At 36.5% G+C, this 17,899-nt stretch overlaps 1 protein-coding gene across 1 annotated transcript in view; it reads right to left on the bottom strand.

The window, feature by feature from the left end:
- The window catches only part of SCN3A (sodium voltage-gated channel alpha subunit 3), a 105,535-nt gene that overhangs the window by 7,282 nt on the left and 80,354 nt on the right, over nt 1-17,899 (bottom strand). Inside the window, exons 22-25 of the mRNA XM_021713179.1 lie at nt 5,065-5,187; nt 2,294-2,566; nt 1,190-1,243; nt 213-350 (exon numbers count right to left, since the gene is read on the bottom strand). Coding sequence (XP_021568854.1) covers nt 213-350; nt 1,190-1,243; nt 2,294-2,566; nt 5,065-5,187 — 588 coding nt within the window. The remainder of the gene's footprint in view (nt 1-212; nt 351-1,189; nt 1,244-2,293; nt 2,567-5,064; nt 5,188-17,899) is intronic.

Below are 17,899 nucleotides of genomic sequence, written 5' to 3' on the forward strand. Positions count from 1 at the left end.
TTTCTCATTTATGTGAAATTCTGAATACATTAATATTATGCAAAATCCACAAGACCCAGTTTGTAATTCCTGTAGCTGAACTGACCATGTAGAAAACTGAAAATAATATAAACACAATCCAAGTCTGTCATGACTACAAGCATCCTGGTTATTTGTTTGTAAAACAAACAGAGCCACAGAATGGAGAATGGTGAAAGCTGAGGAATACTTATCTTCTTTTTCTGCTGGTTGAAGTTATCTATGATGACACCAATGAACAGATTCAGAGTGAAGAATGACCCAAAGATGATAAAGATGACAAAGTATAAATACATATACAGATTTTCTTCATATACAGGTTGAAGTTTAACCTGAACGATATTAAAAATATTAAATAATATTAACAAGCACAATGAATACTTAAACTAAATTAATAATGTGATGAGTACTGTTAGTTAATATAGTGCTACTTTTGCCTTGTCCAGAGATATTATTCTGCAGAAACAATTCTTTTTTTAACCTGGCATGATCTAGTATAACGAAAATTTGCAAATTCTGTGATTGTTCTTGAATCTCTCTTCCCATTGTGTCTTATGTATAACATATTCTTTAACGTAAATAACATCGTTATAAATGGGGCAGACGTTTTAAGCCTATTATTAGTCTTATTATTTTAATTTTTTTGCAATGTTTTCAATTTGGTTTTGGAAATGCCAGCTCTTGGAAATATGACTTTAAGAGCAGAACATTAACTTCTAACAGGAGAATTCAGCATAAACAGATATGTTCTGAGGAATTATTTTTATTTCTATTTTCAAAATTGCGTTTCCCTGAAACTTGCTTACTTTTCCATATCATGATATTTTTGAAAGCTGCTTTACAGACACTGATTTATCATACTCTTCAGGGATAGGGAGAGACAAGGTTCTTCCCCACTGAGCAATTTATACACTCTGGATGGTCTCATTTATTGAACCAATCTAATGTCTTATGAGCTACACAGTTAGATATCCTTTTATTTGATATATATTATGTGTTAGACATACATTAACCAAACATCACTATATTGAAGCATATTGACCATTTTTATTTGAAATTGTAAGTGTTCTAATTTCATCTAATATAAAATTCTGGGTGTTTCAATAAAATTATCACCAATGTTCACCATGGAAAATTTAGTAGCTATAAGTAATATTTGAGTGATACTTACATCTCGTGAATCAACAGCTGCATACATAATATCCATCCAGCCTTTAAATGTGGCCTGCAGATAAAATATATTTGAATTGTGCATAAAAACTTCATCCAAGAATAGGACATTTTATCAGATGGAGATCTGACTATTATTACAAATAACTTTTTTACAATATTATGAAATTGAAATTTTCTATGAAGAGCTTAAATGAAATTGAAAAATATTTGTATTTAGAGTTTGGAATTTGTTTTGCTTTTCTTTCTTTCTTTCTTTATTTTTGAGTTGGAGTCTCACTCTGTCACCCGGGTTGAAGTACAGTGGCACGGCCACCATAGCCTTGACCTGCTGAGCTCAGGCGATCCTTCCCCCTCAGCCTTCCAAGTAGCTGGAACAACAGGCACACGCCACCATGCCTGGCTATTTTTTTGTGTGATTTATTGTAGAGACAAGGTCTCACCAAATTGCCCAGACTGGTCTCAAAACCTGGGCTCAGGCAATCCTCTTACCTCGGCCTCTCAAAGTGCTGGGATTACAAACTGAGCCACCGCGCCCAACTAGAATTTGTTTTTCTCTTGGAAGTATTCTATTTTTTTCTACACAAAGCTTTAACTAAAGACTTTAGTCATGAAATTCCCATCTCGGTCCCAACTCCCTTTTATTCCAAAAGTAAACTCTATGACTTGCATTTCCACACAGAGTAGAAACATACTTCTTAGACATTGGAATAATTAATTATCTAGCTTATAATTAAAACATTTAATTCATCAATGTATATTTAACAAATATACATTGTTATTTTCATATATAAAATTACTCCTTTGGCAATGATTGGTACAGAAAACTGAAAATGATAATAGTGCACAATAATATACAAGAAAAAACAGGAAGCAGACATATAAAATCACTTTAAAACATTAAAAGCTGAACACCGAAGAAAACCTATTACAAAACAACTGCAACATCTTTACAGTCAAACTGATATTATGTGTTACCTTATATGTGTTATCATTAACTACTCTTCTACTTCAAGTATTAGTCAGTCAAATAAAGAACATTTGAGAAATAATCTTACTTGAAACATTTTGAAACATTCTCAAAACTCATACATTAGCCACTTACCACTTGAAGCAATGCGAGATAGCCAGCGCCAACATTGTCAAAGTTTACTTTCACGTTTTTCCATCGAGCTTGCTTGCCAAGAGCCTGACATTCGCTCAGATTGTTAACTTCACTAACTTCAAACATGTTACCCGTTGTCATGTTAACACAGTGGTAGAACTTGCCAGCAAACAAATTCACACCCATGATGCTAAAGATCAGCCAGAAGATGAGACAAACCAACAGCACATTCATAATAGAGGGAATTGCTCCAACAAGAGCATTCACCACCACCTAGAAAAGTAAATGGAGAGAAGCAAGCTTACAAGGGAAGCTTGTTATAAGGGAAACTATTCCCTTCATTTATTTATTTAGTACTAATATGTATTTGGAAAGAGTTAAACAAAAATCTAAATGGACAAGTTGTTTCTTCTAATATTTTCTAGTATATATTTGAAAAGCAAAACAGTGACACAACTAAAGTACTAAGGATTTAAGGAAAGCAAAATATGCCAAAGTGTGAAAAGAAATAAACAAAAACCTGATGTAGTAAGATGGAATCAGAAAATGTTTGTAAGCTGGAGAAAAAAGAAAAAAAAAAGATGCATTAAATGCCAACAGAATAAATAAGTGTCTTTCAGCAATACGTTTTTCATTTTTAGAGTGCCAATGAATGAACAATGATTTGAAAATATGAATAAACAAACTCTTTAAAAATAAAGTGTTAAAAATGCCTCAAATCTGTTTTCTCAGGGCTAGTTAAATTTTTATGACTGTGAAGAATAGGATCAGGAATTTCTGAGGTCCTTTTTTTCCTCCATGGGGGAATAAATAAGTTTATTAAGTTAGGAAAAGAAGTGGAGTTTATCTCTGGACATAATAATATTGAAAGTATTCCCATAATTATTACTCCACAATCTCTTAACATTCTCTTTGGGGCATATACTACTTCATCAACCCCTGCTGACCCTATTTTGTAAGAGGGAAATTTAGTCACTTCACCTCTCATTAAATTTAGAAGACATGACGATGTATTTTGAAATCTCTAGGGAGGGTGGCAGGAACTTTTCTTACCTAATTTAATCTAGTTCATATTGGACTAACCTGGTAAGCATTTATATTAAATGAAACCATTGTTTTATTTTAAAATACTGCAAACATTATTTTAGAAATCAACACCAAGGAATTTAAAATTGGCATCAAAACCTAAAATCCCAAATTGTAAAAATTTCCTATGCCACTTAAATTTTATTTCTCTTAGAAATTAAGGCATTTGCATAAACTTGTCAGACTTTTTTCCTACAAAACTTTGTTTAAAATTATCTATACCACCTGACACATTCTCTTATCTTCAGATAAATGCATGATATATTATCCTATTTTACAGCTGGAATAAAAATTCTGTTATATGACTGAGTTAAAAATTCTTAGATTGGCAGTAGTGGGAAACTGCTGGGGGATGGGGGCACACCTCATCAACAAGGGTACCTGTATAATGAACATTTGTATATCTAACACAGAATTGTACCCCACATATTTAAAATTAAAAATTAAAAAAAATCCTTAGCTTAGAATAGTTTTCAGATTAGAGCAAATCTATGTCTTTAATTTGACTCAATTGCTATCTCCCATAAAAAAATGAACTATTAATATAAAACCATGGAACCAGAGGAGTACTTAAGTAATTAAGCACTTAATTAAGCACTTAAGTAATTAAGCACTTAAGTAATTAAGTGCTTAAGTAATATCAGTAATAGTATAAGATTGGTTTGAAGAGAACTTAAAATTATATAGTAATTTTTATACATTTTATCTTGTCTTGTAACTTTCTTTTGCAGTAGCCATGAAACAAAATTACAATGTAAAAATCAACTATTTCTTTTTTTACAATGCTTCTGGAAAGTCTGGAGAGTAGTTTAATTCTCCCTGGTGAGTGAATATTGCAGTCAAGGCTAAAGCATTTTTATTGCCCTAAACAAATCACCTCCTAACATAAAAGTCCTACGGCCTAGAAGAAATTCAATATCTATGTGTATTTGCAAATTGTATTAAACAAAACTAAGCTTTTGTGCTAAACAGTACTGAGGAGTGTGGTAAGTGGGTATGTATCTATATAAGCGTGTAATTTATATTTAGATACATAATATACATATTAAGGAAGAGAGTTGGAGAGATAAATACAAGTTCTATGGAAAAAGTGAACCTCATTCAGATTGTTGTTCACTTAAAAAGAAGATCTATAAAACAAACCCAGGGGTTGCCTGAAATGTTTAGCTAATTATCCTAACCTCCTACTTTTGTTGCTTAAAATGTATCGATTTTATTAAAGGCTACAATTTAATGTTATTTTCTTGTGCAACAACAGTTTTTATTACTGGTATTGATTCAAGAAGTAAGCACACAAAAACTATTTTGCCTTTCATTCATTACCAGTAATTTTGGAGGAGTCAACTATTGGGAGAAAGAAAACCCTCCTCCTAGGAAAAATGTCAGTAGTCAGTAGTCATTTCAAAGTGTGTTAAGCAATGAAAAGAAATAACAGGCAGCACATGGTTTTTGAGTGTTGTGGAAACATCCTTGAACTGTGACCAAAAGACCTGGATGCTAGTCTCAGCACAAACAATATCTGAGGGCCAGTTTAAATAAACTTCATTTCAGGATGCTAAACTTTGTTATCTCTAAGATTCCTACCCTAATTCTGTAATTCAGGAGAGTATGGAATCCTTCTGTATCTAAATCATTACCTACATGTAATTTGACATGAATAATTAGAGAGCTTCTGTTCTTCTTACCCTCATGCCTTCAAACCGGGATAAGGCTCTTAGAGGTCTTAAAGCTCTTAGTGTCCGTAGGGATTTGATGGCACCAAGTTCTGAGTAGCCAAGAGCATTGGCTACCAAGCTAACCAAAGAAACCTACAAAAGGAAAACAATTATTATTAGTTCACCGAGAAATAAACTCTTAAGTAAAGGCAAAAGATGTTCTGTCTATTTAGTGCTGACCAAATAAAAATGTGGACACAACTTGGCAATCATCTTCCACCTGGTGGGATCATCTTATATTGCCAGTCTCATCTTATTTTATTGCTTTTCTTAGCAGTGAAACCAGGATACTTGCCCCTATTTAGAAACATTTGTAAACCACTCCAGCTAGATATTTGCACCATGGCCCTCTTTTCAACCTGTGGATATACTACTGATAATTCAGGATTTGGTTCAAAAGCCAGACCTTCCATGGGACTGTGCCTTATAGAAATTATGTTTTTCTCTTGAATTATGTAGCATCTTGGTTATGTGTTCTGGAGATATGTACCATGTAATAAAGTTAATTGGTTACATATCTTATCTCCCCTTCCAGGTCATATACTCAGTATGTGTTGGATAAGTAAATAAGGGGAAATTTTTTTTTTTTTTTGAGTTGGAGTCTCATTCTGTCGCCCAGACTGGAGTGCAGTGGCACGCTCTGGGCTACTGCAACCTTGACCTGCTGGGCTTCTTGGATCCTTCCACCTCAGCCTTCCAAGTAGCTGGAACTACAGGTGCGCGCTACCACACCCAGCTAATTTTTTATTTATTGTAGAGATGAGGTCTCGCCAAGTTGCCTGGGTGGGTCTCGAACCCGCAGGCTCAGGCAGTCCACTCACTCACCTCAGCCTCCCAAAGCGCTGGGATTACAGGCTGAGCCACTGAGCCTGGCCGTATCTGAAAATTTTTTATCCAAACTATTGGATTTAGGATTTAGTATACAGTACCTCTCATTCAGAGTGATCATATAATTTTCTGATATAGGCTGAGACTTTCTAATCTAAAAATCCAAAATTCATAAAGCTCCAAAATCCAAAATTTCTTGAATGCTTACGTGATACACAGAAGAAATGCTTATTGGAATATTTCAGGTTTTGGATTTTTGGATTAGGGATACTCAATCAATGTAATGCAGATATTCCAAAATCCAAAACACTTAATGGTCCCAAGCATTTTATTTTATTTTATTTTATTTTTTTGAGTTGGAGTCTCACTCTGTCGCCCAGACTGGAGTGCAACGGCCGCTCCCGGCCACCGCAGCCTCGACCTGTTGGGCTCCGGTGATCCTTCCGCCTCAGCCTTCCAAGTAGCCAGAACTACAGGAGTGCACTACCACACCCGGCTAATTTTTGATTTATTGTAGAGATGAGGGCTCGTCAAGTTGCCCAGGTAGGTCTCGAACCCGCGGGCTCAGGCAATCCACTCACCTCAGCCTCCCAAAGGCGTGGGATTATAGGCTGAGCTACTGAGCCCAGCTTGGTCCCAAGCATTTTAAATTAAAAAAATAATCTGTATTTCTCATTTAAAAAATTTTTGCCATCTGTCTATACACAGGGATCAACCTGTATTTCTACATGTGCTAAATTTTACTTAAATATACAAAAGATTTTTAAAAGGCATTGACTTTTTTTTTTATGGGGGAGCTTTATTTTCTTTGCTTTTAGTTCAGTATAATAAAGTGTTTACATATATATCACAAGAAATAGGTACTATTGCCTTCATCTTTTTATTGATGAGGAATTTTGAGTGTCATTCCCCTACACACCAAAATAAAAGTATGCACAGCTAATAAGAGGTGGAGTTGGCAACTTGAACCCAAATGATCTGACTTCAGAAGCATATCTTAACCTTTTGTATCCATTATAAAAATTTTGTTCATCTGAATCATAGAGCACAGAAGTTATTTGAATGACCATATTCGTAATTTGTGCAAGGATAGTACATAACTAGTGCTTTCCTTGATGTGTAGAAGAGAAGTTAATTCATTATAACCACTGGATGTCTTAAAGGCCTTAGGGCTTAATTCTCTTACAAAAAGGCTGTTGAAATGAATCTAGTTGCCTGGGCAAGGTGGTTCACGCCTGTAATCACAGCACTTTGGGAGGCCAAGGAGGGAGAATTGCTTGAACCCAGGAGTTTGAGACCAGCCTAGGCAACACAATGAGACCTCATCTCTTAAAAAAACAGAAAGAAAGAAAGAAATAAAAATTAGCTGGGTGTGATGGTATGTGCCTGTAGTCCCAGCTACTCAGGAGACTGAGGTAGAAGGATTGCCTGAGTCTGCCCAGGAGGTCGAGGCTGCTGTGAGCCGTGATTGTATCACTGCACTCCAGCAGCCGGGTGACAGATCTAGACCCTAACTCAAAAAAAAAAAAAAGAAAAAGAAAAAAAAGATGAAAACAGTGATCCTTCCCAAAACAAATGATATAAAGAGTGACATAAAAACCAGAACCTAGACTTTAAACGCATGTGAACCACTGTCCTCTCTTGTTTAATTTAGCATACATTCCATGGAATTGAACAGAATAATACATGACTTGACTATTAAACTTGATTAGTGGCATGATGAATTATTGAGCTGTTCATTTCTGTCTTGGGTTCACTGATATAGAAGCCTGGAAAGATTAGAAAAGTTATTAGAGAATATGTAGGCTTGTATATTCTGGACTCCTTTTCCTTGGGAGGCATTAACAGCTTCTTTATATTGCTAGAGTTACTATCAAGATGTTTCTCATACTCCCAACAAAGTCCTTTATTTGAGACCTGGAATTTTAAAAGTAAGTGGCTGCAAATTTCTCAAGATCTTGAAGTAAAGAAGCTCATACTTTGAAAAGTGAGGCATGGTGCTATGGCTCACACCTATAATCCCAGTGCTTTGGGAAGCAAAGGCAAGAGGATTGCTTGGGCCCAGGAGTTCAAGAGCAGCCTGGGCACACAGCAAGATCTCATCTCTACAAAAAAAAGTTGGCCAGGTGTGGTGTGTGCTGGTAGTGCCAGCTACTCAGAGACTGGAGTGGGAGGATCACTTGACCCAGGAGTTCAAGGTTATAGTGAGCTATGATGGAGACACTGTATTCCAGCCTGTGCAACAGAGTAGACCCTGTCTCTTGTCTATTGGGGTGGGGGGAGGAGTAAGATAATGTCTAGAACCAGTGGCTGGTTGAAAGAATAGGAAGTTGTGGTTTCAAAGACTGGGAGACACTACCTGCATATAACTATCTTACATGATATAGAATTGTGTGTTGTTAGAGAAGCAGGGCATTAGTGAAACTTCACTTATTTTAATGGTCCACATGGCCCAGAGGACAAAGTGCCAGAGTTGCAGCTGAGACATAGTGAATATCAGAGGAAATTATCATCACCATTTTTCTAGGCCGCTTATGTCCCAGAATTTCCAAAAGTTCCAAAGGGAAGATTATCAAAAACTTCCTGACATTGGATTTTCTGACAAACCTCTGCTGGGATCTGCAGCATATTTGATTTATTTAGGAAAATAAAAATAATAGATTTCAAATATTTTTGGGAATATTCACTGCAGATTGGTTTAATCAGGTAACTTAAAATAGTCTTTTTCCATGTAAATCACTCTGATAAGATTATCACAATTTGATCAAACATGAAAATATTCTTTTCTGGTTTGCAGCTGACTTAAGCCACATTGTCATTTTGTTTAGGGCAAAAACCCATTTTATTGGGTTAACTAATGTTGTCAAAAACTTAATGTGCTTTAAAGGCATTTTGAAATAAGATCTTACAACTCTCTATTCTAAGCAAAGTTGGTGCCTTGCAAGAATTTTAACAATTTGCAAGATATTTAAAGTTTAACAATAGTGTCCTATATTGGTGGGTGCTTTACAATTTACAATCATCTTTTTCACTCATTATCTTTGTGTCAGAATGGTCAAATAACTAATCCAATATAAGACAACAACAGGCAATTATATAACTGGAATTATGTCTTCTGCTTTTAAGTGTGTTTTTCATTTCAGCAAATTTATCCTCAACCTTTCAATGTACAGGACTTGAAACTTCATCTCTTTTGCGTTAAACACCAAAAACAATCTTGCTAACATGCGAAGTGTAACTGATACCCATTTCCCAAAACGAAATCTTCAGTATGAATTTGCATGAATCTAGCTACCACATCTATACATGAAAATGTCTGCGATAGAGGTTTTAGGGGGTGATTCAGCTGTTGTCCACACTTTGCCACATTCCTGTGGCAGCTGAGAATTAAAAAGAAATGAATAATGCAGGAGGGAGTTGATGATTCTGAAGAAGAGCCTGGAAGTCCTGTGATTGGTTAATGAACTAAGCACTAGGAATCGATTTCCCTTAAAAATGACTAATTTTTAAATGGATAATTAAAAGATTAAAACCATTTAAAATCAGCATACATTCTAATGATACATTTTAACCTAAAAGCTTGTATAATTTTTTTGGTTTTTTTTTGAGTTGGAGTCTCACTCTGTCGCCCAGACCGGAGTGCAGTGGCCGCTCCCAGCCACCGCAGCCTCGCCTGCTGGGCTCCGGCGATCCTTCCGCCTCAGCCTTCCAAGTAGCCGGAATTACAGGCATGCGCTACCATACCCCGCTGATTTTTGATTTATTGTAGAGATGAGGTCTTGCTGTCCAGGCGGGTCTCAAATCCACGGGCTCAGGCAATCCACTCACCTCAGCCTCCCAAAGGTGCGGGATTACAGGCTGAGCCACCGAGCCCGGCTAGCTTGTATAATTTTTTATGGTGAAATCTAGAAGCATTTTCAATAAAACTGGAATAAAAGAATATGCCCATCATCAATGTTATTGTTTAACACTTTCTGGAAAAAGCGAGTTATAAGGATCAGGAAAGTGGAAGAAGTCATTATTTGCAGATGTACTACTTTGACCTAAAAAAATTCAAGAGACTCAAGTGAAAAACTATTGTAAATAATAACATAACAATTTTAAGTGGTTGATTAATGTATTTTTCTTTTCTTTTTATTTATTTATTTATTTATTGAGTTGGAGTCTCACTCTCACCCAGGCTGAAGTGCAGCGGAACACTCACGACCACTCCAGCATTGACTTGCGGGGCTTAGGCGATCCTTCCGCCTCAGCCTTCCAAGGAGCCAGAACTACAGGTGCATGCTACCATGCCTGGCTAATTTTTGATTTACTGTTGAGACAAGGTTTGGCCAAGTTACCCAGGCTGGTCTTGAACCCATGGGCTCAGGCAATCCACTCCCCTCAGCCTCCCAAAGTGCTGGGATTACAGACTTAACCACGGAGCCCAGCCTGTATTTTTCATATTAACTTTTTAAAAAGTTTGTGGACTGGGTGCAGTGGCTCACGCCTATAAACACTTATAATCTCAACATTTTGGGAGGCCGAGGTGAAAGGATTGCCTGAGCCCACAGGTTCAAGACCAGCCTGGGCAACTTAGTAAGACTTCGCCTTTACAATAAATAAACAAAGTAGCTGGGCCTGGTGGTATGCATCTGTGGTTCCAGTTACTTGGAAAGGCTGAGGTAGAAGGATCACCTGAGCCCAGTAGGTCAAGGCTGCGGTAGCCATGAGTATGTCACTGTACTCTAGCCTGGGTGACAGAGTGAGACTCCAACTCAAAAAAAAAAAGTTTCTGTAGGATGTTTTTGAACTAAACAAACCTTAAAAAATCAATATGAAAAATATTAAAAATGTAAGAATAATCTAAAATACAGTGTCTCCTACATACAAATGAGTTACATTCCAAGAGTGCATTTGTAAGTCCAATTTAAGTCCAACATATTTAGCTTATGTATCCAACTAACACAATCATTCCTGCTTTTATGCTTCTTCCAGACTTCCTGGGCTTGAAATAAAAATCTATATTACTGTACTTTATACAGTGCTGTACAGTAAAGTACACAAAAGCACAACCTGACAATGCATGCTGGACATATGAACTAATTTATATGATTGGACATGTGAACACACATTTGCATCTTTGAAAGTTCACAACTTGAAGATTTGTATATAGGGGATTTACTGTAATGTCTTAAGAAGAAAAGCAATCAGAGAGGAGAAATTTCACTAGATGTTAAATTATAAATCTATAGTAATTAAAGCTTTAATGTTAGTAGACAAAAAAGTGAATGAAACAAAATAAAGTTCAAATTAGACCCAACACGTATTGAGATTTAGCATGTGGATAAAGGGAAAATTTCTAATGAGAAAATAGACAAATGAAACCATTTAGAAAACATAATATTGGCGCTTATACCAAATTGAATTCCAGATTGGTCAAATATTAAAACATAAAATAAAAACTAATGGACAAAGAGACAAAACTCTTCAAACACTGTAAAAAAAAATAAGAATGTTTTTAGTAGTCTTGAAGTGGGTCTTCATTAGCAAGGGAACAAAAAAGACCAATAAATTTGACTAAATCAATATGAAAATTTTCTACATGACAAAAGTATTAAAAGATAAAAGCCCAAATAGGAAAAATATTTATACCACATATAATAAAATATTACATTTACTTGGTATAGAAAGAGCTCCTAGCCGGGCTTGGTGGCTCAGCCTATAATCCCGCGCCTTTGGGAGGCTGAGGTGAGTGGATTGCCTGAGCCCGCGGGTTCGAGACCCGCCTGGGCAACTTGGCGAGCCCTCATCTCTACAATAAATAAAAAATTAGCCAGGCGTGGTAGCACACGCCTGTAGTTCCAACTGCTTGGAAGGCTGAGGCAGAAGGATTGCCGGAGCCCAGCAGGTCGAGTGGCCACTGCACTGCTGTCTGGGCAACAGAGTGAGACTCCAACTCAAAAAAAAAAATGAGGTACATATACACAATGGAATATTATGCAGCCATAAGGAAGGCCAAATTATGAACTTCACAGCAACTTGGATGGACTTGGAGTCTATAATAATGAGTGATGGATCACAGAAACAATGAACTGAGTATCACATGTTCTCACTCATAAGTGAACCTTGAACAATTATCCTAATACTGTAAGAAAAGGATTGGCAGTAGTGGGAAACTCCCAGGGGAGGGGGGCACACCTCATCAACAAGGGTACCTGCATAATGAACATTTGTATACCTAACCCTTAATTGTACCCAACATCTTCAAAAATAAAAAATTTAAAAAAGAAAAAAAAAAAAGCAGAAGCACAATTGACGAGTTTGAAAACAGTTTCGAGCAGTGGAAAAAGCGTTTCAATAGGTATATTGCATCAAACAGATAGTACTTTTAAGGTGACTGAAGTTTAAACATGTAAGAATAGAAACACAATTTTTTATAAAAAAAAAAAAAATTCTGACTGGGCTCAGTGGCTCAGCCTGTAATCCCAGCACTTTGGGAGACTGAGGTGTGTGGATTGCCTGAAGCCAGGGATTCAAGACCAGACCAGGCAACTTGGCAACACCTCATCTCTACAATAAATAAAAAATTAGCCTAGTGTGATAGCATGTGCCTGTAGTTCTGGCTACTTGGAAGGCTGAGGTGAAAGGATTGCTGGAGCCCAGCAGGTTGACTCTGGGGTGGCCGTGAGCGCGCCACTGCACTTCAGCCTGGGTGATGGAGTGAGACTCCATCTTCAAAAAAATAAAAAATAAAAAAAATTCTGAGTTTTTTTGGGTTTCCATTTGTACATAAGAGCAAACATTTTGGTAATTATGGTATTGTTTATGGTAGTGGGAAGCAGAAGAGTGAAGTTTTCATTCCTGTGGAAAGATAAGTAGAATCTCATGGGCTTATCATTGTGGCAGAAAAAAGCCATGCGTTTCATAGGAATTCCTCTTAAATGTTCTAAACACTACTGTTTTTCTTTTGGCTTTAAATTAAGGACTTTGAGTCAGGACTTTGATGTACGGTTTTTTCCTTGTCTGCAACTCTTAATTTGGTAATTTCAAGATGATTAGATAAATGTAACACTACACGTTATTTATGCTGAAAAGACAAATCACAGTATCTTTGTAATTGGATGCATCATAGTTAATCAAGCACACTACTAAAAAAATTGTTAAAGTGCTGGCATGATTGATAGTGAGATTACTTCTGTTTATGAAGTGTATAATTATGACTCTATCATTCAGGTTTAATTATTTCTTTTTGGAAATATATGAATTGTTTTTGACATTTTACACGACAAATATATGTTATATAGTCACTTAACAGCTAAGTAATTACACTGTGCCTCAACTTTCCTAAAAAATTGGGATAATAATAGTAGATGCCTTATAAGTTGTGGAGATCACACGAATTAAGAAGCATTAAAGTCACAGAACAATTTATGTCTCAGTAAGGGTTGTTTTTTTGGTTTTTTTGGTTTTTTTGAGTTGGAGTCTCACTCTGTTGCCCAGACTGGAGTGCAGTGGCCGCTCCCAGCCACCGCAGCCTCGACCCGTTGGGCTCCAGCGATCCTTCCACCTCAGCCTTCCAAGTAGCTGGAACTACAGGCGCTCGGCTAATTTTTTGATTTATTGTAGAGATGAGGTCTCGCCAAGTTGCCCAGGCAGGTCTCGAACCCGTGAGCTCAGGCAATCCACTCACCTCAGCCTCCCAAAGGCACGGGATTACAGGCTGAGCCACTGAGCCCGGCAAGATTAATTATTATTATTACAAATGAAGACTCTTATTCACTTTACTGTCACCATTTAGAATCCTGGCTGGTGAATAGTATCCCATGGGAGAGCTTTACGAAGACAAAGGGACATGTAAATCTTCTTAAACAATATATATTTGAAAAGATTGGGCTGGAGGTAGAGAGCCTTTGCTTGGTCCAGTTAGTCACAGTGGTGTGGCATTAAAGAGGAGGGGCCAAACTCTCAACTCACTCATTAGTTGGTATCATGGAGGAGAGAACTTGTTGATTGATTGTGAGGAGTGAAAGAGATAGAGCGTGAAGATGACATCTGACTTGGCTTTGTAGTAATACTACCACCAGCCTAAATAGGGAATTCAGGAAGAAATGCATAATTGGAGGGTAGAGAGAATGAAGGTATGTACATAGAAGGTGTATCAGCAGGTGTTAGCTAGGAAGCAATTAGAAATGTGAATTGGAGTTAGAGGAAAGACTAGAATTAGAGATTAAAAGTCTCTGTGTGTGAAAAGTCATAATCTTTCAAAGAGTGGAATATGGGAGATTATAGTTAAATTAATAGAATTATCTTTTTAAACCTGGGAAGTGAGACTTTTAAATTAGTAAATTAATAATGCTAACTGAGAATTAAATTATTCTAAGAAATGGACAAAGTGAATCATTCTTACCAAGGAATATTTATTTGAAAAGTCAAACCATATACTAGACTGTTTTTATGGAAGCTTATGGGTTAACTAAATATTTCTTAGGGCAAGGGCACATGAAACTTTAGATTGCTAGGTGTACACCTCCCACTTCCATCCTAGACTAGCCTTATTTCTTATCAGCTATGAAGCTCCTAGAAAGGGGCTCAGGTAGTGGTGAGGGGCAGATAAAAAGTACTATTGATATAAGATGACAATAACATAGTTCTTCAGTTTGTTTATCCCAAGATTCTTTTAATTTATTATAATTCTTTCCACAAGAGCTCCAGCTAAGATTCAAGGCAAGTGTATCTCAAGGTACCATCTCAGTGTTTTCATCCACCACCACTTATAAGCAATCACCTTCAGAGTGTCATATGGGAACTCTTTGATAAGTACAATACAATATATGAAATAGATCTGTGCCCTATTGCAAGATATGGAACAAAGAGCCCAGTGCTGGATACAGATAACTCTGTCACCTGTTAGGTGTAGGACATTTCTAATACTGAAAAATAGAGAGAAAACCTGTAGCAAAATAGAGATAATAATAAGACACATAACAGGATTGTTAAAAGGATTAACAAATACTTTATGATTACAAGAGAAATTTATAATGAGATTTGTAATGTAGGGATTAGGAACATAGTCATTAGAGCCAGACTACATGAGTACAAAATCCAGGTTGGCTATTATTAGCTATGTTAACTTGGGAAAGAAACAACCTCTCTTTGTCTTAGCTTCCCATCTGCAAAATGAGAATAATTTTTGTTTCTAACTCATAGAATTTTGACATATGTAAAGTGCTTTTAGCACCACTTATACACAGTAAGCATTAAATCAGGGTTAGTAATGCTCATTATTATTATGTAAGGCTCTTAATTAGAGCTATCCCACAATAAGCACTTAGAAGGTGCAAGACATCCTATCATGCTATCAATACTACTACTAATAACAAATTAAGGACGCCAATATGTCAATAATAAGTGTTAAGAACGAAGGCAGGAACCACTGGATTTTAGAGGTTGCTGGCAATTGGAAATGCATATTAGGATCAGAAAACATCCCTGTGCTGCTTTTGCCACCTCAGCAGAGCAGCTGAGGGAGATTCTAAGGAGCCTGTGAGTAAGCAGGAAGAGTTTCACAGCTGCAAACATCAAGGTCTCTTTCAACCTGTGATGTTTGTTATGTGGATATCACCTGTAGGTAAATATTTCATGATGGTTATATTGTTCACTGGAGTTTGTTTTGCACATATCAGCACCTTAGAATAATTTAGAAACAAATTTGAAGTTGGTATGATAGATGTTCAGATGAGTTTTCTCAGGAATGATATTTATGCAAAAATCCACAAGGATCACAGGAAATCTTTTAAAAAATTTTCAATTTAAACACATATTAATTAAATTATGTATTTAATTCATTGTGTGGCCAATAGCAGCATCTGTAGTATAGCTTATATAGTTATAGTATAGTGTATTTTGTTTTTAATGTGAAGATAATATCTTTTTGACCTATGAATAAGTAGAAAAAAAAGTATACAGAATCTGAAAAAGTGGCCCATCTCGTGGGATATTCTGACAGAGGCACGGATTAAACTGTCCTCCTTGATTCCAACCCGAATTATCATGCTTGCTATCTCTATTCATCTCCAGGTTTTCTTTTCATCCACAATACCAGTGACCTTCAATTTGCTAAGTCCAAGTGTCAATTTTCTGTACATATGTCACTTAATCTTTGACTTTCGTCACTGTAGCCTCTGGCAAAATTGATCACCTCCCATTTGGAAAAACCCAGCTATCTTCTCTGGGCTTCTGTGACACTATGTATAGTCTTTTTTCCTTTTAACAACTGCTTCTCAGTCTAATTGCTTCTCCTTTGCCCATCTTCTAAATGTTAACGTGTCCCCAGAGTTTGGTTCTGGGTTCCCTTGTTAATTTGCATTCTCTGCCTACGTGAGCTAAAATAGGTTCATAGCTTCAAATGTCATCTATATATTGATGACCCTTAAATTTATATATAAGTCCTGGCTTCTTTCCTGAGCTCTCAACTTGTATAAAATTCAGCATCTTGTCTTGAATGTCTAATGAGCACCTCAAACTAATACATCTCTTTCCTACCCACTATCTACCTACTCTGCCAAACCTGTTTTCATATATTCCTCAGCCTAGTTAATGGTTCTGTCCTCTATTGATTTGTTCAGGGTGAAAGAAAATCTATTTTTGAATCTTCTTTTTTTCTTCACTCCACCCATCAAGCCCATCAGTAAGTCTTATCACCTAAGACAAAATCTTCTCTTTCTTGAATTATTAAAACAACTTCCTAATTGGTTTCCCTGCTTTTGCTTTTTGCCTTCCTTCATAGCCAGATGTGATCATTTAAAAATGGTACATCAGGTCCTTGGTAATCCTGCCTCAAGAACTTCCCACTGTAATTATCATTAGTATATAATAATAAATACACTATTTAATAAATTACAATAAAATATGTACTTCTTGCTATGGCCTCTGTGTACCTTTTAAAATTCATTTTCCACCACTCATTCATGCTTTGTCACAGACAAGTACACTAGTTTTCTTTCTGTCTCTTGAATCACCCTGGCTCATTCCCACCTCAGCCCTTTCAACTTATTCTCTTGTAACTGAGAATTTCCATTTTGACTTTTGAGTAACTATCTAGGCCTTTTTTGTCTCTTAGCCTACACTTTAAAGATTTATTTTTCCTTTCTAATATAATTTGTACTTGATTGAGAGATCCCAGAGGCTGATCTTGTAATAGCAGTCTGGAGAACTCATGGCAGATTTCTCCATTGCTCACAATTGGGACTATGTCAGCCAGCCCTCCAGGTGGATGACATTACCAGATAACCATAGAAGCAAGATCAGCTTTCTGTACCTTCTCTAGACATTCCTCATTCCATTTTTTTTCTTAAAATCCCTTATCCTTAACCTAAAACTTTGAAATGGTTTGAGGCACGAGCCTGGACATTTTTTTATTTGCCGGCTTTTGGAATAAAGTCACCTTTCTTACACTAAAACTGGCGCTTGTCTATTTCAGCTTGCAAGCGATGAGTAGTAGAACTTGCAATTAGCAACACTCTCTTCCTTCAAGTCTGTGAATGCTTGGCCTCTTCCCCCATTCACCTCCTTAGATACCTTCTTGACTACTAGCTGACACACGGCTCCTCATTCCCACCTGCAGTCTTTCCCAGCCCATTTCTCTGTTTTATTTCATAGCAGTGATCACCATCTGCTTTTATCTTGTCTTTAGATTGCATTTGTTTGCACATTTACTGTCTGTTCTACCCCTCTGATGGAGTGTAAACTGTAACAGAACTCTGTCTTGTTCATAACTTCTTTGTCTAGAATAGAAAATGACCCTTATTAGGTACTCAAAAATATTTATTGAATAAATGAATAAATTTTAGCAGGTTGGAAAGATAGTCCACTATAATCTAGTTTTAGTTTTAGGAAGGGAATTTAAAGAGGCTACATTTTTTACATAGATACATTTCTCGAGTATATAAATGTGTTTTTTTTTTTTTTTTGAATTGGAGTCTCACTCTGTCTCCCA

This window comes from Carlito syrichta, unplaced genomic scaffold (assembly GCF_000164805.1).
Source record: "Carlito syrichta isolate Samal-C Ts95f unplaced genomic scaffold, Tarsius_syrichta-2.0.1 Scaffold304334, whole genome shotgun sequence".
Classification (NCBI taxonomy): domain Eukaryota; kingdom Metazoa; phylum Chordata; class Mammalia; order Primates; family Tarsiidae; genus Carlito; species Carlito syrichta.